The sequence below is a fragment of the Delphinapterus leucas genome, chromosome 13 (assembly GCF_059928025.1).
Source record: "Delphinapterus leucas isolate spDelLeu-1000000601 "Yukka" chromosome 13, BTC_Dleu_Yukka2, whole genome shotgun sequence".
NCBI lineage: Eukaryota > Metazoa > Chordata > Mammalia > Artiodactyla > Monodontidae > Delphinapterus > Delphinapterus leucas.
In genome coordinates, this window is record NC_143141.1 from 10,022,488 (window position 1) to 10,048,343 (window position 25,856).

At 44.5% G+C, this 25,856-nt stretch overlaps 1 protein-coding gene across 3 annotated transcripts in view; it reads left to right on the plus strand.

The window, feature by feature from the left end:
- The window catches only part of NEURL3 (neuralized E3 ubiquitin protein ligase 3), a 73,487-nt gene that overhangs the window by 2,317 nt on the left and 45,314 nt on the right, over positions 1-25,856 (plus strand). The window contains exon 3 of one of the 3 annotated variants that reach the window (XM_022598960.3): positions 500-25,646. The exons of 1 other annotated variant lie outside the window; for it this stretch is intronic. In XM_022598960.3, the coding sequence (XP_022454668.1) occupies positions 500-657 (158 nt within the window). In that variant the 3' untranslated portion in view covers positions 658-25,646. Of the gene's footprint in view, positions 25,647-25,856 lie in introns of those variants that run through there. One more of the 3 variants, XM_022598959.3, reaches the window with a different exon arrangement.

A 25,856-nucleotide genomic window follows, 5' to 3' on the forward strand; every position in this document is an offset into this window, starting at 1 on the left:
CCACAGCAGGAGAGGAGTGTGCCATCTGCTTCCGCCAGGCTGCCAACACCTGCCTTGTCCCCTGCGGCCACACACACTTCTGCAGCTGCTGTGCCTGGCGGGTCTTCAGGGACACGGCCAAATGCCCCGTGTGTCGCTGGGAGATTGAGGCGGTCGCCTCGGCTTGGGACCCTCCTGCTCTGGGCCCTGGTGTAGGTGCTCAGCTCTGAGCCCGGCCCCTGCCAAGGGACGAGGTGCAGCTCTGCCCTCTTTCTGGAGAAGAGTCAGAAAGCCTGGTTAGCGACAGGTGTGGCAGAGAGATGGAGTCAGGGCTGCAGTGGCTCTTCCCCCTCCTCAGCAGGAGGGGGCCAGTGGACCAAGGAGGTGCCCCTTTCTGCCCACACCGGAACTACCTCCCTGGTGGGCGTCTGGCTGGAGAAAGTGGCTCAGCAATGGGCCAGCGGGGTTCTCACCCCTCTGCCTAGCTCCAGGTTCATTTTTTTTTTTTTTTTTTTTCCAGGTTCATTTTTGCCTGCCAAGGCTTTTGGCTGGTCACCTGGTTCAGCCACCATGAACCTAGCAATCCCCGGTACACTGGAGTCCCAGGAACCCACATGTGCCAGTGAGAAGGGCCTTTGTGTAGAGAGGGGGCAGCCTGATCCCTGGTTTTATGGCTAAGGAAGTTAAGGTACCTGCGCGTGTCTGGTGAAGCCCTGCCCACCCCGGGGTATTGAGGAGCCTGGACCAGATGCAGGGAGCATCTGGGTGGAATTTTGTTTATTTATTTATTTTTTTTTAATTGAAGTATAGTTGTTATACAGTATTAATAAGTTATAGATGTACAATGTAGAGATTCACAATTTTTAAATGTTATACTCCATTTATAGTTATTATAGAACTATTGGTTGTCTTCCCCCTGTTGTACAGTATATCCTTGTACCTTATTTTGTACCTAATAGTTTGTACCTCTTAATTCCCTACCCCTAAATTGCCCCTCCCTGTTCCCTCTCCCTACTGGTAACCACTAGTTTGTTCTCTATATCTGTGAGTCTGCTTTTTTGTTGTATTAACTAATTTGTTGTATTTTTTTAGATTCCATATATAAATGAAATCATACAGTATTTGTCTCTCTCTGTCTGACTTATTTCACTTAGCATTATGTCCTCCAAGTACATCCATTTTGCTGCAAATGGCAAAATACCATTCTTTTTTATGGCCGAGTAGTATTCCATTGTATATGTATACCATAACTTCTTTATCCATTTGTCTGTTGATGGACACTTAGGTTGCTTCCATATCTTGACAATTGTAAATAAGGCTGCTGTGAACATTGGGGTGCATGTATCTTTTCAGTCTGTGTGTGTCTCTGTATCTGAAATAAGTCTCTTGTAAGGCAGCACATATGGGTCTTGTTTTTGTATCCCTCAGCTACTCTATGTCTTTTGGTTGTAAATTTAGTCCATTTACATTTAAGGTAATTATCAATATGTGTTCTTATTGCCATTTTGTTAATTGTTTTGGGTTTGTTTTTGTAGGTCTTTTTTCTTCCTTTCTTCTTGTTTTGTTCTCTTGATATTTGATGACTATCTTTAGTGTTATGTTTGGATTCCTTTTTCTTTTTTGTGTGTATATCTGTTATAGATTTTTGGTTTGTGGTTACCATGATTTTTGGTTTGTGGTTACCATGAGTCCATACATACATATATATATATATATATATATACACACATACATATATATGTATATATATGGTTGTTTCAAGTTGCTGATCGCTTAATTTGAAATACATTTTAGCAGACATAGAGAACAAACGTATGGACACCAAGGGGGGGAAAGGGGAGGTGGGATGAATTAGGAGATTGGGATTGACATATATACACTAATCTGTATAAAATAGATAACTAATGAGAACCTGCTGTATAGCACAGGTAACTCCACTTCACCGTACAGTAGAAACTAACAAAGCATTGTAAAACAGCTGTACCCCAATTAAAAAAAAAAAAGAAATGCATTTAAAAAACCCTGCATTTGTACTCTCTTCCCCTCACAATGACTGTTTCTGATGTTGCATTTTGCATATAATTATTTTGTGTATCCCTTAACTGCTTATGTGGATAGAGATGATTTTACTACTTTTGTCTTCTAACCTCCCTACTAGCTTTGTGTGTGGATGGTTTCCTACCTTTACTGTATGTTTGCCTTTACCAGTGAGCTTCCTCATTTCATAATTTTCTTGTTGCTAGTTGTGGCCTTTTCTTTTTAACCTAGAGAAGTTCCTTTAACATTTGTTGTAAAGCTGGTTTGGTGGTGTTGAACTCTTTTAGCTTTTGATTGTCTGTAAAGCTTTTGATGTCTCCATTGAATCTGAACGAGAGCCTTGCTGGGTAGAGTACTCTTGGTTGTTGGTTTTTCTCTTTCATTACTTTAAGTATATCATGTCACTCCTTCTGGCCTGCAGAGTTTCTGTTGAAATATCAGCTGGTAGCCTTATGGGATTTCCCTGTATGTTATTTGTTGCTTTGCCCTTGCTGCTTTTAATATTCTCTGTCTTTAATTTTTGTCATTTTAACTACAGTGTGTCTTGGTATGTTCCTCTTTGGGTTAATCCTGTATGGAACTCCCTGTGTGTCCTAGACTTGAGTGACTGTTTCCTTTCCCAGGTTAGGGAATTTTTCAGCTATTGTGTTTTCAAATATGTTTTCAGCCCCTTTCTCTCTTCCGCTTCTGAGGCCCATATAATGTGAATATTAGTGCATTTGATGTTGTCCTAGAGGGCTCTTAAACTATCCTCATTTCTTTTCTTTCTTTTTTCTGTTCAGTGGCAGTGATTTCCAGTACTCTGTCTTCCAACTCACTGACCTGTTCCTCTGTATCATTTGGTCTGCTGTTGATTCCTTCTAGTGTATTTTTCGTTTCAGTTGTTGTATTCTTTGTCCCTGTTTGGTTCTTTATATTTTCTAACTCTTTGTTGAAAACCTCTAACTGCTTGTTCTGCGCATCCATTTTTCTCCCGAGTGTTTTGATCGTCTTTACGATCACTGCTCTGAACTTTTTCTTCAGTAGGTTGCCTCTCTCTCTTCTTCTTGGGGTTTTATTTTGTTCCTTCGTCTGGGACGTGTTCTTCTGGTGCCTTACTTTGTCTAAAGTGCTATTTGTATTTTTATGTATGTGGTAGGTTAGTTACATTTCTCGACCTTGGAGAAGTGGCCTCCTGTAGGAGATGTCCTGTGTGTCCCAGCAGTGTACTTACTCCCCTCTCATCACCCAAGCTATATGTTTTAGGGGTTCCCCCTAAGAGGGCTGTGTGGGTCCTTCCATTGTGGTAGGCTGACTACGTGAGCAGTCTGGTACAGGCTTGGTTGGCCCTGCCCTGCGTGCACGCTGCTGGCTGCTGGTTAGCAAGGCTTGGTCATGCGGCAGCTGGCTGAGGAACTCCAGGGGGCCCTGGGGCTAGTGTTGGCTCACTGGTGGGCAGAGTTAGCGTCCAGAAGACTCTGGGGTTGTTGCCTGCCCACTGGTGGATGAAGCCAGGTTCTAGGGTTGGTGCTAGACTACTGGCAGGCAGAGCTGGGTCCTGGAGTCTGGCTGCAGAGCCCAGGGATCCTGGAGCTGGTGTCGGATTGCCGGTGGGGTGAGGGGAAGGGCTGGTCCCTGACACAGTTGGGTATGGAGTCCAAGGTGTCCCGAAGCTTGTGTTGGCCTGTTAGTGAGCCAAGATGGCAGCCACCGGCAGCAGTGTTCACGCGGTAGAATGAGTGCCCCGAAATATCTGCTGTCAGTGTCTATGTCCCCAGGGTGAGCCACAGCCGCCCCCGCTGCCCCCGCCTCTCCAGGAGACTCTCCGAGACCAGCAGGTAGGTCTGGCCCAGGCTCCTATCACATTACTGCTTCTGCCCTGGGTCCCAGCGTGGGTGGGATTTTGCATGCGCCCTTTAAGAGTGAGGTCCCTGTTTCCCCCCGTCCTTTGGGACTCCAGAAATTAAGCCCTGCTGGCCTTCAAAGCCAAATGTACTGGGGGCTTGTCTTCTTGGTGCCCGACCCTCAGGCTGGGGATCTTGACATCAGGCTCAGAGCTCTCACTCCTGTGAGAGGAACCTTTGCAGTTCCTCTCCAGCTTGTGGGTTGCCCACCCAAGGGCATGGGACTTGATTATATGGTGAGTCCGCCCCTCCTACCCATCTCAGTATGGTTCCTTCTTTATGTCTTTAGTTGTAGAAGATCTTTTCTGGTAGGTCTGGGCTTTTTCATCAATGGTTGTTCTGTATATAGTTGTGATTTTGGTGTGCTCGTGAGAGGGGATGAGCTCAGGGTCTTTCTACTCTGCCGTCTTGGCCGCTGTCCGCCTGGTAGAATGTTGACAGTCTGTATGGAAGCTGGGTCACTTTAACAAGTCCTCTGTAAAGGCGATCAGCAGCCACCTGCCCCGCCTTCCTTGCAGGGCGGGTGTGAGGCCCCAGTGAGATGGTGCATCTGAAGGTGAGTCAGCATGTGAGAGTGTGCTGTTACCATTGGGCTCCTTTCCTTGCCAGTTTCTGAGATATCAAAATAAAGTCTGTCTTTTATGAATGATTTTGTAATGTGTAGGTCCCCTCTGTTGCAGTCAGTGGGAGTGAGTAAGGCTGGGGACTGGTCAGGATGCAGGGGCGTGGGGACATGCCTTCCTCTTCTCCACAGAGACATCCTGGGCCTGCAGTGGACTAGGCGGGGTCTGGGCCCTCAGGCCTGTGGACTCTGGACTCTGTGTTGCTGAGCATGTGAAGGGGATAGTCCTACAGCTGCAACGGGGCTCTGCCCTTGCCACCCTTGACTTGTGAGGACTTCCTGGAGGCTCTGGCTCTTGAGTGAAGGGAGGAGGTGACCTGGGGACCCCCTCGTCAGCCGGTGTTTGTGGCGGGGGATGGAGGAGGACAAGCCATACCTGTTACTTTGCTCTGGTTCCTGCTTCATGACTGGTGAGGGAGAGAGCTAATAGGGAGTTTGAACCTCTTGTGCCCAAGATCATGATGATGGGCACCTCCACAAACGGCATCCCTGCACCGTGGCCAGCCAGAGGGTCAAGACTTTGGGTTAGGTGATCCCAGAATAGCTTTCACCCTGGAGTGAAAGAGGGATCTCCTCTCTGCCACCCTTGAGTGTTCTAACCTTGGTCATGTGAGCCTCAGTTTCTTCATCTGTAAAGTGGAAATAAGATAATTTTCTTTGCTGGTACGTTGTGAGGATGGTGAATATGAATGAAACTTGTAGCTTAGAGGAAGTACTCAAAATATGGCAGCTTCCTTTACCTGGAAAAGGCATCTCCCAGGAGAAGCAACCAACAGATCACTGGGCTGGCGGTCGGGGTCTGGGGGGTGGTCCCGGCGGCCCCCACATCACCCCAGTATTTTGGAATGATTCCTATGGATCCTAAGACAATATCTTCATCTTTTAAGTGTCTTTTTTTTTTTTTTTAAACCCAAATACCTCCAAGGCGAGGGTAGCACTTTAATCCTACTTCCAGCGAATGCCTCCTTATTAGTTAACACCTAGCAAAGCCTTTGAAATGATATAACCAGAGGGGGGACTTCTGGAGTGGTGGCATAAGGACTTCTGTAAAGGCTTTTCTCCATAAAAGCAACAGAAATATTGGCAAGATTATAAAATTCAACGTTTCCAGAACTCTGGATATTAACCAAAGGCTAACAAGGTTTATCGAAGAGAATTTACTCAATTTCGGTAAGAGCAGTGGGGTTTGTGGTGGCTTAACCTGGCCTGCTCCCATCCCTCTAACCTCAGCTCCACGGTAGCCTTAAAAACCAGCAGCCTTGCAGCCACCAGAGGGGACAGGTTGTGTTGGGAACTCCTCAGAAAGCTCTACCACCAGAGCATCATCACTGTTTGGCCTGTACTACACTCCCCTGGAAAGTCTTCATTTATAGGGTGTTGTCATTACTTAACCCAACTTGGAACCCTCTCCATGGGAAAACCCCTATTCCCAGGGCATTTGTCAAACATAGTCAGCTTCAGTTGTTTAACATTGCAGCTGCCTGAAACCGTGATACCAGTTGAGACAAACAAGGACAACCAGGAATGCTTATCTCAGGCAGGCAGTGAGCCACAGTGTGTCTGACCATGGGCAGGAGTAGTTGGGGTGGATGTCTGGGTCAAAGAATTAAGGCAAAGCCCCAGGTACTGAAAGTTCCGTAAGGCAACAGAAGCCTCTATATCTGGAAGGCTAATTTTTTTAAATAAAATGTATTTATTTGTCTATTTATCTATCTATCTATCTTTGGCTGCGTTGGGTCTTCGTTGCTGTGCGCGGGCTTTCTCTAGTTGCGGTGAGAGGGAGCTACTCTTCGTTGCTATGCATGGGCTTCTCATTGCGGTGGCTTCTCTTGTTGCGGAGCACAGGCTGTAGGTGCACAGGCTTCAGTAGTTATGGCTCGTGGGCTTCAGTAGTTGTGGCTCACCGACTCTAGAGCACAGGCTCAGTAGTTGGGGTGCACAGACTTAGTTGCTCCGCAGCACGTGGGATCTTCCCGTACCGGGGCTTGAACCTGTGTCTCCTGCGTTGGCAGGCACATTCTTAATCACTGTGCCACCAGGGAAGCCCCAGAAAGCTAACTGTTGACTCATCTTGTCCAGCAGTACACACATTCCATTTCTCATTATCACTTTAGGCAGATGTGGTATAATTCACAGCTGAATATTCTACTCTTTGCAAGCAAGGCACCCAGGCTAACCAGGAATCTCAGTTCCAGGGGGAGATGACACCCAAGAAAAGCCAAGTATTTGAGGAAAGCTAACATCATGGGGGAAAAGGCATCCAACTCAGCAGAAAGAGGACTTCAGACCTGAAAAAAAATACACAGTTAATAGAGCAGACAGACCTGGGCTTTAAGACAAATATAATTAGATGCAAAAAGATATTGCATCAAAAAACCTAGGTACAAAAAAAAAAAATCTAGGTACCTTGGAAACACAAAACTAAATCATTGAAATAAAAACTTATTAGATGGACTGAACAGCAGAAAGATTATAGCTGAAAAATAATTCATGATCTGGAAGCAAACAGAATGGACTGCAAAGTTACAAAGAGATGAAATATATGAAATAAAAGAATAGATGCAGAAGTTCAAATATCCAAAATTTCAGGGGAAAATAGAGAAAATGGAGGAAAGAGAATACTCAAAGAAGAAAGGAAAATTTATATTGAGGAAAGACATGACTCTTCATACTGAGAAAGCATACTAGTTGCCAAACAGAATACATGAAAAAAAACCCCAAAAAACCTTCATCTTCACACATACTGATGAAATTTCAGAGCATTGGGGGTAAAGAGAAGACCCAAAGAGGAAAAAAATAGATCACATACAAAGAATGTGAATCAAATTAACAGTAGACTTTTCCTCAACTATACTGGATGTTGAAAGACAATAGAATAATATCTTCAAGGTTCAGAGAGTTTTTAAATTTTATTAAGGTATAATTTACATACACTAAAATGTACAGATCTTAAGTCTTTATTTTGATGAGGGAATGATTTTGAAATTTAAAATTCTCCAAGCAACTACTCTCTCATTCAAGCATGAGAGAAAAATGAAATTTTCAGATATAAGCTTGGTTTTTCACTCACCAATACTTTATGAAAGAATTTTTAGAGAAATTGCTTCATAAGAAAAAACAAGAAAAGTTAACTTTTTGTGATCAATGAAAGCACAAAAAGTTGAGTCTAAATAAATGTTAGTCATTAAAAAAAAATCAATAAAAATCTGGAGTGAAAACCACAGTCAGTATCATTTTGGATGGAGCGAGGGGAAGCAAAAGCATGCTAAGTTTCTTTTCTCACTAGGAAGAGATGAACAACAAAATGAGAAAAATGTAAGTTGAATTGATATGTTGAAGAACATACAGAGTGTAGAAGACTACAAACAGAATATATAAATTCCAAATCATTAAAATAATAGAACTCCAATTTCAACAATCCAACAAAAGGCAGGAAAGGAGATAAAAGAATAAAAAGTAAAGTAGATAGGTACAAGTCCAGACAGAGCAGTACTAATAGTAAATGTGAATGGGTTAAATTCACCTCTCAGTTGACAAGGATTTTCAGTTTGGGCAAATAAAAAAATATAAATAAATTTTAAAAATACAATCCTGTTACATTCTATCTCTGAGAGGTGGACCTAAAACAAAATCCAAAAAGACAAAAAATAAAGGAAAAAGAAAACTATACCAAGCAAATATGAAGAACAAACAAACACATTGTGGCAGCCCATGATCAGGCTTGCCTTGGAGATCCCTCAAGGTAACATAAATGGAAAATGCCTGGGCCTTGCAGCATAAGAGCAGATAGGAAGAGATTGCCCAGTGCTGACTCAGAAAGAGCCCAGGTATCAGGCTGGGGACTATGCTCTCTGATGGGTTGAAGTTCTGCTGTGTATGTAGTGTTGATTGTTTTTGATACTGAAGTGAGACCATGATTCTACACTTCTCATACATCTTACTCCCTTTAAGACCATCAAACTTTGGGCATATCTCTTGAGACATAAGTGGGCAACCAAGAGCCACCTCCCCCCCGAATCAATATCCTATGTAAATCCTTTGATCTAGTTATTTGTAAACCAAAAGTAAAAGTTTCCTTAAACTAGGTCCAAGTCATTATTCTTGTTCATCATAAAAGACAGATTAGGCTCCTTGGTCTTAGCTTCTGCTCAGTTGTAGCTGTATTAGCATCAGACAAACTAGAATTTAAGGGAAGAAAAAGATTATAGGGGATAAAGAGGGAATTCAACTAGAGATTATCATGCTAAGTGAAGTAAGTCAGAAAGAGAAAGACAAATACCATATGATATCACTTAGATGTGGAACCTAAAATATGACACAAATGAACCTATCTACGAAACAGGGACTTCCCTGGGACTTCCCTAGGAAACAGGGACTTCCCTGGTGGTCCAGTGGTTAAGACTCCATGCTCCCAATGCAGGGGGCCCGGGTTCGATCCCTGGTCAGGGAACTAGATCCCGCATGCCGCAACTAAGATCCGGAGCAGCCAAGTAAATAAATAACTATTAAAAGAAAGAAAGAAAGAAACAGAAACAGACTCATGGACATAGGGAACAGACTGGTGGTTGCCAAGGGGGAGGGGGTTGGGGGAGGAATGCAATGGGAGGCTGGGGTTAGCACATGTAAGCTTTTATATATAGAATGGATAAGCAGCAAGGTTCTAGTGTAGAGCACAGAGAACTATATTCAATATCCTATGATAAACCATATGGAAAAGAATATTTTTAAAAAAGGAATGTATATATATGTGTAACTGAATCACTGTGCTGTACAGCAGTAATTAACACAACATTGTAAATCAACTGTACATCGATAAAGTAAAAAATATAAATAAATATGATTATAAAAAGAATTATTCATAATAGTGCCAAAGTGGAAGACAATCTAGTTGTCCATCAACTGATGAATGGATAAACAAATGTGCCCTGTCCATACAATGGAATGTTATTTGACCATTAAAAAAAGGAATGAAGGGCTTCCCTGGTGGCGCAGTGGTTGAGAGTCCGCCTGCCAATGCAGGGGACACGGGTTCGTGTCCCGGTCCGGGAGGATCCCACGTGCCGCAGAGCGGCTGGGCCTGTGAGCCATGGCCGCTGAGCCTGCGCGTCCGGAGCCTGTGCTCCGCAACGGGAGAGGCCACAACAGTGAGAGGCCCGCGTACTGAAAAAAAAAAAAAAAAATAGAGGAGGGTAATGCTTAACCAAAGGAATAAAGCTTTAATGGTGGGATGTTAGGCATTGGTGGGGAAGAATTTGGCAAAAAAAACCCAAAAAACAAAAACAAAAAAAGGAATGAAGTGCTGATTCATGCTACAACATGCTACAACATGGATGAACCTTGAAAACATGCTAAGAGAGGGAAGCCAGTCCCAAATGGCCACATAATTGAATAATTCCATCCCTATGAAATGTCCAGAACAGGCACATCCATAGAGACAGAAAGCAGACTAGTACGGTGCCAGGGGCTCGAGGGAGGGAGGGATGGGGAGTGACAACTAAGGGGTGTGGGGGGAGTGACAACTAAGGGGTATGGGGGGACAAGGAAGATGTTTTAAAATTGATTTTGCTGATGGTTGCACACTTTGTGAATATGCTAAAAACCACCGGACTGCACACTTTAAAGGGATGGATGTTATGGCATGTGAATTAGATCCAACTTTAAAATTATGAAAAAGAACCTACACACCAAAATAGATGAATAAAGATGTGCTAGTGGAAGAAAAAGAAGGGAATATTAGCCCTGGGAGCAGGAAAATCTTCAAAGAAGAAGCAACATTTAAACTGTTCTTTTTTTTTTTTTTTTAACATCTTTATTGGAGTATAATTGCTTTACAATGGTGTGTTAGTTTCTGCTTTATAACAAAGTGAATCAGTTATACATATACATATGTTCCCATATCTCTTCCCTCTTGCGTCTCCCTCCCTCCCACCCTCCCTATCCCACCCCTCTAGGTGGTCACAAAGCACCGAGCTGATCTCCCTGTGCTATGCGGCTGCTTCCCACTAGCTATGTATTTTACGTTTGGTAGTGTATATATGTCCATGCCACTCTCTCACTTTGTCATGGCTTACCCTTCCCCCTCCCCGTATCCTCAAGTCCATTCTCTAGTAGGTCTGTGTCTTTATTCCCGTCTTGCCCCTAGGTTCTTCATGACCTTTTTTTTTTTTCTTAGATTCCATATATATGTGTTAGCATATGTGTTAGTATTTGTATATATATATTCCATATATATGTGTTAGCATATGTGTCAGTATTTGTTCTTACGGGGCTAATGGCTATTTTGAAGGCAGAGAGGAGGGGAAAGGTATTCCACATAGGGGGCACAGCACATGCAAAGATGGACAAGTGCAGGACATGTCTGGGGAATTATGGGGAGGTCACACTGGCCAAAGCAGAAGGAGCAGGAAGCCGCAGAGGAGTCCAAGGGGAAGGTGGGCTGGGGCCAGCCGTTGAGAGCTCTGCTGGCCGACGAGTGGCTGCAGGGGGTGCCTTTGAGGTCCAGGCTGGCTGCAGGAGGGCTAATCTGTCAGTGGGCCCGTCTCACCTCAGTCAAACACACTCTGCTTGTAAGGCATCTGAGGAGAGAAACAGGCCCCTGCTAAGTTTCACTTACCTAGAAATCTTGTGATAAGAAGTCACTGGATCAAATCAAACAGAGGTAGTGTATAATGAATCATCATCATGAGGATAATATAGAGCGAAAGGAAAGTAAAAGTGCAACCAAGAATTGTCAATATTTGCTTGGCTTAAGCAGGAAGCCAGCCTGGGCTGGACCAGGGACCTGCTAGGGGGCTTTCCCAGAGACAGAAAAATTCCCTCGCTCAGGTGGCTTTCAGATGAAGCTTCTTGTTACACGACTGGGGCGTGAGACGTCAGTCTGGGGAATAACAAGCCGCCCCTCCAGGGACCAGGACCACTGTGTCCCCCGTCCATCCCCCAGTCCCTCACATGGCCCCAGCACGCCACCATCTTCAGTGCCCACCCCCCAGCATTATTGCCTAATACCTGCTTCCCACCCCTACCCCCAACCCCGCACACGCAGAGGCTTCCTGCTTGCTGATAACCAGTTCAGGAAATTCCACTTGGAAGAAGTCCACAAGCAAAGGCTGAGGAGGGCCGTGGGGGATAATCCCTGAGCCTGCGGCAGAGTGAGGAGAACGAGGTGCTGTCTCGTTCCTCCATGGACCCGCACACCAGATCAGCGTCCTGTCTTCCAGCTGCCCGAGGAGGAGAAAGTAGGGGTTCCCTCATGAGCCTGGAAGTGGTGACTTTGTGATCCTCTGGTCAGCCATCCTGTCCCTCTCAGGTCTGCATGGAGTAGACCGCTCATTCAGCACCACTGCATAACTGGCTTTACAAGAAATGTTAGACTTCTTGAAGCAGAAAAGAAAGACCACAACTAGAAATATGAAAATTATGAAAGGAAAAAGCTCTTTGGTAAAGGCAAACATACAATAAAAGTAGTTAGATCAACCACTTATAAAGCTAGTAGGAAGGTTAAAAGACAAATTAGTAAAATCATCTATATCTACAATAAGTAGTTAAGGATATACAAAACAAAAAGATGTAAAATATGTTAAAAATATTAAACATTTAAAAAATAATGTTTATTTTAAATTTTTAAGTAATTTTTAAAATTTTAGGTGAGTAAAAATGCAGGCTTGGGGCTTCCCTGGTGGTGCAGTGGTTGAGAGTCTGCCTGCCGACGCAGGGCACACGGGTTCGTGCCCCGGTCTGGGAAGATCCCACATGCCGCGGAGCGGCTGGGCCCGTGAGCCATGGCCGCCGAGCCTGCGCGTCTGGAGCCTGTGCTCCGCAATGGGAGAGGCCACAACAGTGAGAGGCCCGCGTACCACACACACACAAAAAAATACTCAAAATTTGTGGGCTATAGCTAAAGCTGTATATAGAGGGAAAGTCATAACTTTATATTACATTCACCTGGAAGCAAGAAAGTTTAAAACTAAATGTGGGACTTGCCTGGTGGCACAGTCGTTAGGAATCTGCCTGCCAGTGCAGGGGACATGTGTTCGATTCCTGGTCTGGGAAGATCCCACATGCCACAGGGCAGCTAAGCCCATGCACCTCAACTACTGAGCCTGTGCTCTAGAGCTGGTGCGCCACAACTACTGAGCCCGCATGCTGCAACTACTGAAGCCTGCACACCTGGAGCCCATGCTTCACAACAAGAGAAGCCACCGCAATGAGAAACCTGCGCATCGCAATGAAGAGTAGCCCCCACTCACCACAACTAGAGAAAGCCCGCGCAGCAACGAAGACCCAACGCAGCCAAAAATTTTTTTAAAATTAAAAAAAAAAAACTAAATGAGCTAAACATTCAATTCAAAAATTTGGAAAAGAGCGTCAAAGCGTACCAAAGAGAAGGTTAATAAAAATATAAAGCTGATTCTTAAGAATAACTAATAATATCTTTGGCAAAACTATCAAGAAAAACAGAAGATGCAAATAAAGAAAGAAAAGGGGAAATAGCAAGACATACAATAGATATGTGAAAAACAATAAAAGACTAATATGAATAACTTTACATTAATAAGCTAGATAAAATGAGTATAATTTTAGAAAAAAATATAAAAATTGAAAAAGTGACACAAGAAGAAATAGAGAACCAGAATAGGACAGTGTCTTTTTTTTTTTTTGCGGTACGCGGGACTCTCACTGCTGTGGCCTCTCCCGTTGCGGAGCACAGGCTCCGGACACGCAGGCTCAGCGGCCATGGCTCATGGGCCCAGCCGCTCCGTGGCATGTGGGATCTTCCCGGACCGGGGCACGAACCCTCATCCCCCACATCGGCAGGCCGACTCTCAACCACTGCGCCACCAGGGAAGCCCAGGACAGTGTCTTTTTAAAATAGAAATACTAAACAAAGATGCCCTTTCCAAAAAAGGCCCAGTTGATTTTACTGTTGAGTGCTTCTAAAATTTCAAGAAACAGTAAAATCTTCTTATAAAAGTAGTTCTAGGAAACAGAAAAATAGCCAAGCCTCCCCAGTTAGTTTTATGAGGCTAATGTTGATTCCAAAACTAAATAGGATGAGATAAGAAAACTATGTGATTATTTCACTTAAATATGTAAATGTAGGGACTTCCTTGGTGATCCAGTGGTAGAGAATCCGCCTTCCAATGCAGGGGATGTGTGTTCCATCCCTGGTCAAGGAACTAAGATCCCACATGTTGTGGGGCAACTAAGCCCACGCGCCACAACTACTGAGCTTGCGCGCCTCAATTAGAGAGACTGTGTGCCGCAAACTACGGAGCCCACGTGCCCTGGAGCCTGTGTGCCACAACTAGAGAAGAGAAAACCTGCATGCCACAACTAGAGAGAAGCCACCACGCCACAGCAAAGAGCCCGTGCGTCGCAAGTAAGACCTGACGCAGCCAAAATAAATAAATAAACAAATAAAAAAAACAATAAATCTTTTAAAAAGTAAATGTAAAAATAAAAAATTATCTAACTGAATTCAACAGTGCATGTTTTAAAAGATTCATGATAATCCAGTAGGTTTATCCCAGAAATACAAAGATGTCAGAAAATCTACTCATGTAATTCACTACATTACTCAGCTAAAATAGAAGGAGCTATGATTATGTCAATGTAGAAAAAATCATTTAATAAAGTTCAACACAATTTACAATTAAAAATTCTGAGCAAACTAGGACTAAAAAAGGAACTTCCTAAACTTGGTAAAGATTATAATATTAAAATTTATAGTATATAATATACTTAATAGAGAAATTTTACATGGATTTTCTCGAGGCTCAGGAACAACTTTGATCAAAAGCATTCAGAAGAGAAAAATAAATAAAATTGTTAAGAATTACAAGAGCAAAAAAAAAAAAAAAGAATTACAAGAGCAGAGAATCAGCTATCATAATTTGTAAATGATATGACATCTCCCTAGAAAAACAAAATCAACAAACTTTTAGAACAATTAAGAATCTTTACCAACTAGTAAGGATCTTGCTGGATTCAAGATCAACCTGTGCTGGCAACTGCCAACTAAAAGTTTTAATAAAATATAAGATAGAGGTTTTAATATTGACAAAACCATAAAGTATCAGGGAATTAACCAAGAGATCTGTACAGAAAATACTTTAATAAAAGATATAATAAGGATGATCTAAAAAACCCTAAATGGGAAGTTTAATATTATAAAAATATTGATTCTCAGAAATTAATCCATAAATTCAGTACAATCCAATACAACTTCCAGTTGAATTTTTTTTTAATTGAGAAATTAACTACACTGGATTAAATAGTGTCCCATCAAAATGCATATCGCCTGGAACCCCAGAATGTGACCTTATTAGGAAAAAAGTTCTTTGCAGATGTAATTAGTAAAGCTGAGGTCATACTGGATTAGCATAGGCCCTAAATCCAATCACTGGTGTCTCTGTGTGGGCCATGTGAAGATGGCGGCCGAGATTGGAGTGATGCAGCCACAGGCCAAGGAATGCAGACTAGCGACAGCCACAGAAGCTGGAGGAGGCAAAGAAAGGGTCTTCCTTGTAGCCTTTGGTTCCAAGCGTGGCCTTGCTGACACCCTGATTTCAAACTCCTGGCCTCCAGGAGAGAATAAATCTATGGGAGAATAAATTTCTGTTGGTTTAAGCCACCAAGTCTGTGGTACTTTATTACAGCAGCCCTAGGAAATGAACGCACTAACTCTGAAATTTATCTAGAAGACTAAAGATCCACAAGCAGTTAAAATGTCCTACCGGATAGTAAGATACACAACTAAAAAGTTTGGTGCTGGAATAAGTACAGTCGAACAGAACATGAAACAGAATAGAATAGAAATATTAGAGACAGACCTATGCGTAAATGAGGATTTAGTATATAAAAAGGGGAAAGAAATGATTGTCTAGTATTTGATGTTAAAAAATTGACTCAGGGGCTTCCCTGGTGGCGCAGTGGTTGAGGGTCCGCCTGCCGATGCAGGGGACACGGGTTCGTGCCCTGCTCCGGGAAGATCCCACATGCTGCGGAGCGGCTGGACCTGTGAGCCATGGCCGCTGGGCCTGCGTGTCCGGAGCCTGTGCTCCGCAGCGGGAGGGGCCGCAGCGGTGAGAGGCTGGAGCGGTGAGAGGCCCGCGTACGGCAAAAAAAAAAAAAAAAATTGACTCAGGGGACTTCCCTGGTGGTCCAGTGGATAAGAGTGCACTCCCAATGCAGGGGGCATGGGTTCAATCCCTGGTTGGGGAACTAAGATCCTGCATGCCTCAAGGCGTGGCAAATAAATAAATAACAGTGGCTATGTAAATCAACCATACTTCAATTAAGAAAAAAAAATTTTTAATTGACTCAGTATAGGAAAAAAATAAAACTGAATCCCTACCTAAAGCCATATTAAAAAGTTGTATTCCTGATGAAATAAAGACCTAAAACTATACAACTAATAGAAGGAGATGTAAGAGAATATCTTTTGTGACTTAGGTATGGAAGGACTTAAAATATCAAAAGCAGAAATTATAAGGGAAAAAACTAATTTTTGGTCACGTCAGATTTAAAGATTTCTGTTCAACAAAGGGCTCTGTGGACAAATTTTAAAGATTGGTGCAAACTGGGGAAAGAGATTTGCAATTTCTAGGGCCTACTATCTAGAACGTTAGTCTAGAATAGCACTGTCCAGTAGAACTCTGCAATGAAGCAAGTGTTCGATACCTGCGCTGTCCACTGGGGCAGCCACTAGCCACATGTGCCTGTTGAGCGCTTGAATTGTGGCTAGAGTGAACCAGGAACTGAATTTTTAAGTTTTCTTGAGTTTTAATTAATTTAAACTTAAATAGTCACATCTGCCTAGTGATGACCCTATTGGATGGTACAGGTCTAGAGGTATACAAGCAACTCCTACACATCATCAAGAAGAAGATAGGAACGGCAACCGAAAAATAGGTTATATCCAGTTATCCAAGAGTAAACCCCCGAGGCTAGTAAACATAAGAAGGGGCGCTTAGGGCTTCCCTGGTGGCGCAGTGGTTGAGGGTCCGCCTGCCGATGCGGGGGACGCGGGTTCGAGCCCTGGTCCGGGAAGATCCCACATGCTGCGGAGCAACTAAGCCCGTGCGTCACAATTACTGAACCTGCGCTCTAGAGCCCGCGAGCCACAAATGCTGAGCCTGTGTGCCACAACTACTGAAGCCTGCGTGCCTAGAGCCTGTGCTCCACAACAAGAGAAGCCACCGCAATGAGAAGCCCGCGCACCGCAATGAAGAGTAGCCCCTGCTCGCCGCAACTAGAGAAAACCCACGTGCAACAATGAAGACCCAACGCAGCCAAAAAATAAATTAAAAATAAAAAGAAATAGGTTTCTTATTATTCTCTTATCTAATGTAACCTTTAACCCAAGAGAGTAATTTCAGTGTGTTTGCAATGTATGTTTGTTATAGGAAATGGCACTGGTTAATGTGTTATAGGTAATTGTGTTTTTATTTCAGAGTTAAACTATGTTTGTTATAGTTCATAAGACAGGTTTCCACCACTGTTTGGAAGTAGAGCGTTCCTGTGAAATCTTTCATAAGCCAAAAAGGTGTAAAGTGAAGAAGCCTTAGGACTCATCATGCCAACGGATACTTAAAATAAATCGAGATAAAACACAGGTGCTCACAGACACAGTCCAGAGCTATGCCAGCTTGATGCTGCAATGCTGAGTGTGGTTCCCAGGCAAGGAGCTTGGCAGAGCCTCTCTCAGTGCTCAGGGTGCCCCCCGCCCCTCTCTGTAACGGCTGCTGCAGAACAAAAGCTGAACGCTATTTTCGATTTTCGCCCTTTTTCCTAAAAGCAAAAATCCTGTTAGGATTTCTCTTGGTTAATGAAAACAGGCACTAACGTAGGTCTTCAGTAAAAGCCAATTGGTGGAAAGCGAACTTTCAAAAAGTGAGGGATACATCAATGCTTTTGATATAATTAACCCAACCAATATAAAAACTGTGTAGAATCTCCAGGAATAGGAAAAGCGTTTCTTCTTTGCAGAGGTTTACGCAAATTTTTAAAACAAATAATTTGACCCACAATGCAAAATCTCTTTCATGACACCATGAACATAGAGTTCAAGGAGAAGGCAATACAAATGGCTTCTTTTTTTCATTGTTAATACTTTTATTTAAATGGTCAATTATCTTTTTTATTGTGGTAAAATATACATATCATAAATTTTACCGTTTTAACTTTTTTTTTTTTTTTTGCGGTACGCGGGCCTCTCACTGCTGGGGCCTCTCCCACTGCGGAGCACAGACTCCGGACGCGCAGGCTCAGCGGCCCAGCCGCTCCACGGCATGTGGGATCTTCCCGGACCGGGGCACGAACCCGTGTCCCCTGCATCGGCAGGCGGACTCTCAACCACTGCGCCACCAGGGAAGCCCCGTTTTAACCATTTTTAAGTGCACAGTTGGTAGCATTAAGTACATTCACATTGCTGTGCGACCATCAACGCTATCCGTCTCCAGAACTTTCCCATCATCCCTAATTGAACAATAACATCCCCATAAAACAATAACTCCCCATTCCCACCTCCTCACAGCCCCCATCATTCTATTTTCTATCTCAATGAATTTGCCTGCCTACATATTTCATATAAGTGGGATTATATAGTATTCGTCCTTTTGTGTCTGGCTTATTTCATTTCGCATAATGTCCTCAAAGTTCATCCCTGTTGTAGCATGTATCGGAATTTCTTTCCTTTTTAAGGTTGGATAATATTTCATCATATGTATAGGCCACAATTTGTTACCATTCATCTGCCCATGGCCACTTGGGTTGTTTCCACCTTTCGGCTATTGTGAATACTGCTAAGAACATTGGTACACAAATATCTGTTCAAGTCCCTGCTTTCAGTTCTTCTGGAAGTGGAATTGCTGGATCATAGGGTAATCACAAATGGCTTTAACATATGAAACAATACTCAACTCAAGAGAAAGGAGAATTAAAACTCTGAAGGAAGTAGCTTTCATGCCTAAGACTGACAGAGGTCAGAAAGGTGGTTAACAGCCGTGCTGATGGTGTGCTGGGAAGGGGCGGGGCGGAGCTCACTTTTTCATTGTGTTCCCTTTTCGTTCCTTTTGGCTTATATTTCTTTGTGCACAGTTATGCCTATTCCCGCACTCCGTGGTGTTGACCTCAGCTGCCCGGCTAGAGTAAGAGGCGGGAGCCATTTGGTCCCAGGCCACCTCCCCGGATTCCTGGGCGCCCCACTGATGTGGGGGAAGGACTCCCACCAACCTGGCCTTGGTCCCTGCGGTGTCCTGGAGGCTGGAGGGAGCGCTTCCAGCTGGCACCTACGGCCGACATTGCAGACCTCCCCGGCGTCCTGCGCTGACTGCCCTGGGTGGGGAGGTCACAGTAGCCTGGGGCATAGGGAGCAGGCCCCTGTCCGCACTCCCAGTGTGGAGGGGCCCTGGGTTACCCCGTCCTCCTCTTCAAAGGCTGCTTGGGACTGGGAGGCCACCAGGGACCCCCCTCACAACTTCAACAGCACCCCCTGCCGGCAGGTCACCCTGTTTCTCCAGCAGCTCTGGGGGTGGCCTGGACAGCGCATCGATCAAGAGTTGTTTTGTTTTGTTTTTCTTTTGGCCATGCCATGTGGGATGTGGGATCTTAGTTCCCCGACCAGGGATCGAACCCATGCCCCCTGCAGTGGAAACGCAGAGTCTTAACCGCTGGGCCGCCAGGGAGGTCCCCAAATAACTCTGTTTTAAAGCCCCGATGACACCACCATCTCGTCAAAGCTTTCCTCTTCTTTAATGGTTAATTTTTCTAACTCTGATGGACCCTCATTTATCAGTGGCTTTGTGTTGGTTCAGGCAGTTCCCCCATAGCATTCTCACCCACTTGGTGACCTTCCAGCATCTTTTGCAGGATTTCCATTTCCATTTTGCAGTCATTTGCATTATTATTTTACAGCATTTCCTATCCAGTCATCAGCAAGAGACTGGCCATTAAAGCAACCTGGGTAGGGGGTCTGCACAGAGCCATCCATTGGGGTTCTCAGGAGGGGGTGATAGAGTGGTCAGATCATCGCTGAATGGCTTGGGCTTTGATGGCTGTTGCTGCCCTACGCATCTTCATGACAGCAAGACGGCAGATGGTGAGCACCGGGCTAGGACACTGACCGTCCCTCTCCCTGCAGGAACCAGCACTTACCACGTTCCATTAATAGCCCTGTTCTCAACCTTGGCTGCACACTAGAATGAACTGGGGAACTTTCAAACGATTCCCATGCCAGGGCCCCCACTGAGACATTCTAACATAATCTGTCCGGAGTTGGGCCCAGGCTGAGGTATTTTTTAAAAGTGTTCCAGCTGTTTCTAAAGTACAGCCAAGGTTGAGAATAGAGTGACTGAGTAAGCAGGAGCTGGAGGACCACGTGGCAGAGATGGACATTTTGGCCAGCAGTGACCATAGGCACACTGTTACCCTCTACCTGGGAGGCTGTATTAGTCTGCTAGGGTTGCCATAACAAATACCACAAGCTGAGGGGCTTAAATAAGAGACATTTATTTCCCCACAATTCTGGAAGCTGGAAGTCCAAGACAAAAGTGTCATCAGGGTTGATTTTCTCTGAACCTCTCTCTTTGGCTTGTAGATGTCCATCTTCTCCTCGGTCTTCCCTCTGTGTGTGTCTGTGTCCTAATTGCCTCTTCTTATAAGGACCCAGTCATACTGGATTAGGGCCCATTCATATGACCTTGTTTCACCGTAATGACCTCTTTAAAGGCCCTGTCTCCAATACAGCCACACTCTGAGGTACTGGGGGTTGGGACTTCAACATAAGAATTGGGCGGGGGGCACACAGCGTAGCCAAGAACAGAGTAAACCTGGAAGGGTCTGGGGCAGGCAAGGAGGAAGTTGTGCCAAGCCAGGACAGCTCAGTGCATCTCCCACACCTTACCAGGATGGGGGCTGTTTGTGGACTCAGAAAGCAGGTACTCAAACCGAGAGCCGTTAGCATCCAGGTGTGTGCCCAGGGCTGTGTGTGATGGGGAAGGCTCAGCTGGTTTCCTCCCCGAGGGCTCCGGGAAGACGGGGCCTGGGAAGAAGTCTGTCTGTGTGGGCATGACCCACACAGGTGTGGAGGACCACTTCCAGGGGCATCTGAGGAGGGTCTATGCTTGTCTCTGGGACTTCTTGTTCCATTTCTTTCTTTTCTTTTCTTTGCCCACACCACACGGCATGCGGCAACGTAGTTGTTCCCGGACCAGGGATCGAACCTGCTCCCCCTACGGTGGAAGCGTGGAGTCTTAACCACTGGACCGCCTGGGAAGTCCCCTCTTGTTCCTTTTCTACCTGCAGGGCCTGCTCCAGACCTCTGACAGGTCCTTCCTGGTGGCAGGGCCTTCACTCAGTGTTCTCATACCACTGGCTGAGACTCAGGAACCAGAGAGAAGCCAAGGGGAGCTCCTTTGTTTGATGGGAAAGGGTCTCGAGTGCCCTAAGCAGGGATGGGGGGAGGCGGTCAGAGCCTTATGCCACTGGCTCTCAAAGTACAGCAGACCTTGGAATTTCTGGAGGGTGTTTGTAAAAATGCAGAGTTTCAGGCCTCACCACCAGGGGTCTTCTCCATCGAAAGTGTGTTCCAGGAGGGTAAGGATTTTTTTCTCTTTAATCTGTGGCTGACTCCTCAGCCCCAAGACAGTGCCTGGCATAGAAAGCAGTCAGGAATGATCAGTGGAATGGTTTGGTAGGCCATGGCATGGCCTGCAAATCTGCATTTTTAAAGCTTCTCAGGTGTTTCTGTTGTACGGGGGCCTCCACCTACACTTTGAGTAACTGAGCCCCAGATTCTGCCTGTAGGAGCTGAGATGCTCCCTTAGTAACTATCCAGCTGGTGTTGTAGAGAGCTGGAAAGGAGGGAGGTTTAGAGAGCCCAAGTCCACAGCAGAGCCTCCAAGTCTAGCCTGGCCAGCTACCAGCCGGCCTTCCTGCGTCCCAGCTCTGTATGGACCACAGCTGGACATGCAACTTGTCAAAAAGAGGTAGTGTGCAGTCTTAAGAAAGAACAAAGCTGGAGGCATCACACTTCCTGATTTCAAACTATATCACAAAGCTATAGTAATCAAAACAGTATGGTACTGGCACAAAGTACCATGGATTTAAAAAATGTGAGATCGGTATAGATATATAGTTATATATAATAGAATATATTCAGTCATGAGAAAGAAGGACATCCTACTGTTTGTGACAACATGCATGGACCTTGAGGCATTATGCTGAGTGAAATAAGTTAGAGGAAGACAAATACTGTATTATCTCACTTATATGGTGAACTCAAAGAGACAGAGTAGAATAATGGTTGTCAGGGGCTGGCCAGGTGGGGGATGATGTTGATCAAAGAGTATAAACTTCCAGTTATAAAATGAATGCTTTGAGGATTTAATGTACAGCATAATGATTATAGTTACTAATACTGTATTATAAGGGACTTCCCTAGCAGTCCAGTGGTTAGGGCTCTGCACTTCCACTGTCGGGGGCACAGGTTCAGTCCCTGCTCAGGGAGCTAGGATCCTGCATGCCGCATGGTGTGGACAAAAAAAAAACCCAAAAAACTATTATATACTTGAAAGTTGCTAAGAGAGTAGGCCTTAAATGTTCTCACCACAAAAATAAAAGGTAATTAATTGACGTGATGCGGGTGTCAGGTAACACTACGGTGGTAATCATTTTGCAGTATATATCAAATCAACATGTTGTATACCTTAAACTTACACAATATTATATGTCAATTATATCTCAATAGTGCTGAGGGAAAAGAAAACTTCCAAGTGGGGAAAAAAAATGAGCTAAGGAAAGTCAAGATGCAATCACAAATCGATTTTATTGTTCCTCATCACTTTCCATTAATTTGCTCAGTAAATTTACTGCTTTCTTGCCCTTGGATGCAACTTTGGGTAGCTCCCATAGCCCTTCTTATCACTCTTAGATAATATACAAATTGTCCCATTGTATTGGAAATTTTAAAAATGCAGTTTCAAGAAATAATAAAACTTTTCAATTTCATTCAAAATTAAAACTTTGGAAGCCTGAAGTGGAGCAAACTTCTTCATCTCTGTGTTTTGCTCCTCTGCTCTTTCTAAAACTAGAAATTCGACTTGGAAATTTAAAAATCCTCTATTAAACAGCTCTTGGGATGAAAGGGGAAAAGTTTTAATTGCAGGATTTCTAAAAAGGAATCATAATGAAAACACAAAATCAATAGAGGGTAGCTAAACCAGTGATCACAGAAAATATGTAGCCTTAAATCCTTGAGCAGCAACAACAAAAATAAAATAACGAAAACAAATAAATTGAGCTCCCATTCTAAAAATTAGAAAAGAGCAACAAAGTAGAAGAAGGAACAAGGAAGGAAATAAAGTTAAAAGCAAAAGGAATGAAGTAGATAACAGAAAAATAGTAGAAACTAATAAACCAAAAAGCTGGTTCTTTGTAAAAAGAAATCAACAAAATATATAAACCAGTAGTTAATCTAATAAAGGTAGGAAGCACGATAAGAAACAAACAAAAAAAGAAATAAAAATGAGGTGGTAACCAATGAAACAAAATTTTAAAAATCAAAAGAGACTACTTTGTACAACTCAGTACAAATCAGACAGAAAACCTAGATGAACTGCATTATTTTCTAGGAAAATACAAAACAAAACCCCCCAAAACAAAAAACACACATGAGCAAACAGAACAGTACCGAGAGCCCAGAAACAAAGCCACACATATATTGTCAATATTTGGCAAGGGAGCCAAGAACACTCAGTGGGGAAGAGAGAGTCTCTTCAGTGAATGGTGTTGGGAAGACTGGATATACAGCATGCAAAAAATGAAATCAGATCCCTGTCTTAACACCACTCACAAAAATTAACTCAAAATGGATTAAGGACTTAAACGTAAAACCTGAGACCATAAAATTTCTAAAAGACACATAGAGGAAAAGCTCCTTGACATCAGTCTTGGCAATGACATTTTTTTGGGGGGGTGGGGGGCGGATATGACATCAGAAGCACAAGGAACAAAACCAGTCATCAACAAGTGGGACTGCATCAAACTAGAAAGTTTCTACACAGCTAAAGGAACAATTAACAAAATGAAAAGGCAACCTACTAAATGGGAGAAAATGTTGGTAAATTATATATCCGATGAGGGGTTAACATCCAAAATATACAAAGAACTCATACAACTCAATAGGAAAAAAAAAGTCCGGTTAAAAAATGGGCAGAGAACTTGACCTTTTTTCAAAGAAGGCATGCAAATAGACAGCAGATACGTGAAAAGGTGCTCAACATCGTTAATCAGGGAAATGCACGTTAAAACTGCAGTGAGATAATCACTTCACACCTGTTAGAATGGCTATCATTAAAAAGACCACAGATAACGAATGCTGATAAGGATGTGGAGAAAAGGAAACCGTTGTGCATTATTGGTGGGAATGTAATTCGGTGCAGCCACTATGGAAAACCGTATGGAGGTTCCTCAAAAAATTAAAAATAGAGCTTCCCTGTGATCCAGCCATCCCACTTCTGGATGTATATCTGAAAGAGATGAAATCACTATCTCAAAGGGATATCTCCACTCCCGTGTTCGCTACAGCATTTTTCACAATAGCCAAGACATGGAAACAATCTAAGTGTCCATGGCCAGGTGAATGGATGAAGATGTGGTGCATATACACAATGGGACATTATTCAGTCATGAGAAAGAAGGAAATCCTGCCGTTTGCTCCAATGTGGATGGACCTCGAGGAATGAACTAAGTGAAATAAATTAGAGAAAGACAGATACTACTGTATGATCTCATATATGGAATCAAAAATATTGAACTCATAGAAACAGGAAGTGAAATGGTGGTTGCCAGGGGCAGGTGGGGAGATGTTGGTCAAAGAGTACAAACTTGCAGTTATGAGATGAATAAGTTCCAGGATCTAATGTACAACGTTGTATCATGTGCTTGAAAGCTGCCATGAGACTAGAGCTTTAGTGTTCTCGCTGTAAAAACAACAACAACGTGGTAATTATATGAGGTAAAGAAGGTGTTAACTAACCGTATTTTGGTGAACATTTCACAATCTATGCGCGTATCAAATCATCGCATTGTACACCTTAAACTTACAGAAGATTACATGGCAGTTATATCTCAGTAAAGCTGGTGTGTGTGTGTGTGTGTGTGTGTGTGTGAATGCGTCCCTGAGTATGTACAGTGTGATCACCTGGTGTATGTGAGCACCGTGTAGATGTGAGTGTATGAGTGGGGATGAATGTGAGCACTGTGACAGTGTGTGCAAGTGTTCAGAGGGTATGTGAGTGTGCATGGGTTTCATTCCCAGAGCGGCAGCCTGGGGTGCACACCTCCCTGAGGAGGAGGAGGGTCTGGAAGCCCAGCTGTGTGACCCCCCGAGGGCCTCAAAGGTCCCCCGGGGCAAAGGGCAGAGTCAGAAGACTCGAGGGCCAGGCTCCCCTGCCCAAGGGGTCCCTGATCCCAAATTTGTGCAGGGAATGAGCCTCTAGGTTCGGGATGGCAGCTGAGTCTTCTCAGCTTCCTGCAACCCCACTCTCACCTATAACTTGGGTACCTGGGCCCTCACGGCTGAGAACAGAGATGACCCTGCTGGCCCGGCCCAGCCCATCGCTGGGGGCCAGTCACAGAGGAGGGTGGAGACGGTGCTCGTCCACACCTGCTGGCCCCCAGTGTGGGCGCATCACACTGACTGGCCTGCAGTGAGCACGTACTGTATGCAAGGTGCGTAGTCCTGAGATGGCCACTCTGAGGTCCCGTCCTAACAGAGTTCACAGGCTCTCCAGGGGACAAGACAGCAACTGGGGTGTTCAGTAGCCCTGCAAAACCATGGCACAGGGAAGTGTCCGGGGAGGGGGTCTGTGTGACTGTGGTCTGGGAACTGAAGAGATCAGAGAGAGCTCTGAGCTAAGGAGGCCCAGGGAAGGGGAGCTGGGCAGAGCCGGACACCAGGGAATCATCGCAGTCACACGGCCCCCCTGGGACCAGGAAAGGCCCTCCCCCCGAGAGCTGTCCCCCCTGCTGCATTTGGGGATCTCTGCCGAATGTCTGCTTACAGCTACACCAGGACCTTTTCATCAGAGCACCCTGCTGGTGAGGCCACCAGCTCAGCCTGGACTGTGGGGCAGCCCTGGGGGTGGGTGGGCGCTGGGAGGGGAGGATGGAGCAGGTGGCCACTCGGGGACAGCACCTGAGGGGGTCAGAGCGAGACCGCCCAGGAGGCGCCCTGTTGTCAGAAAGCTGACAGCGCTTCCTGAGTATTAGTTGATGGAGATGGAGCCCTGCACCCCCTGTTGGACCCCACACCCCGTACAGCTCAAGGTCTC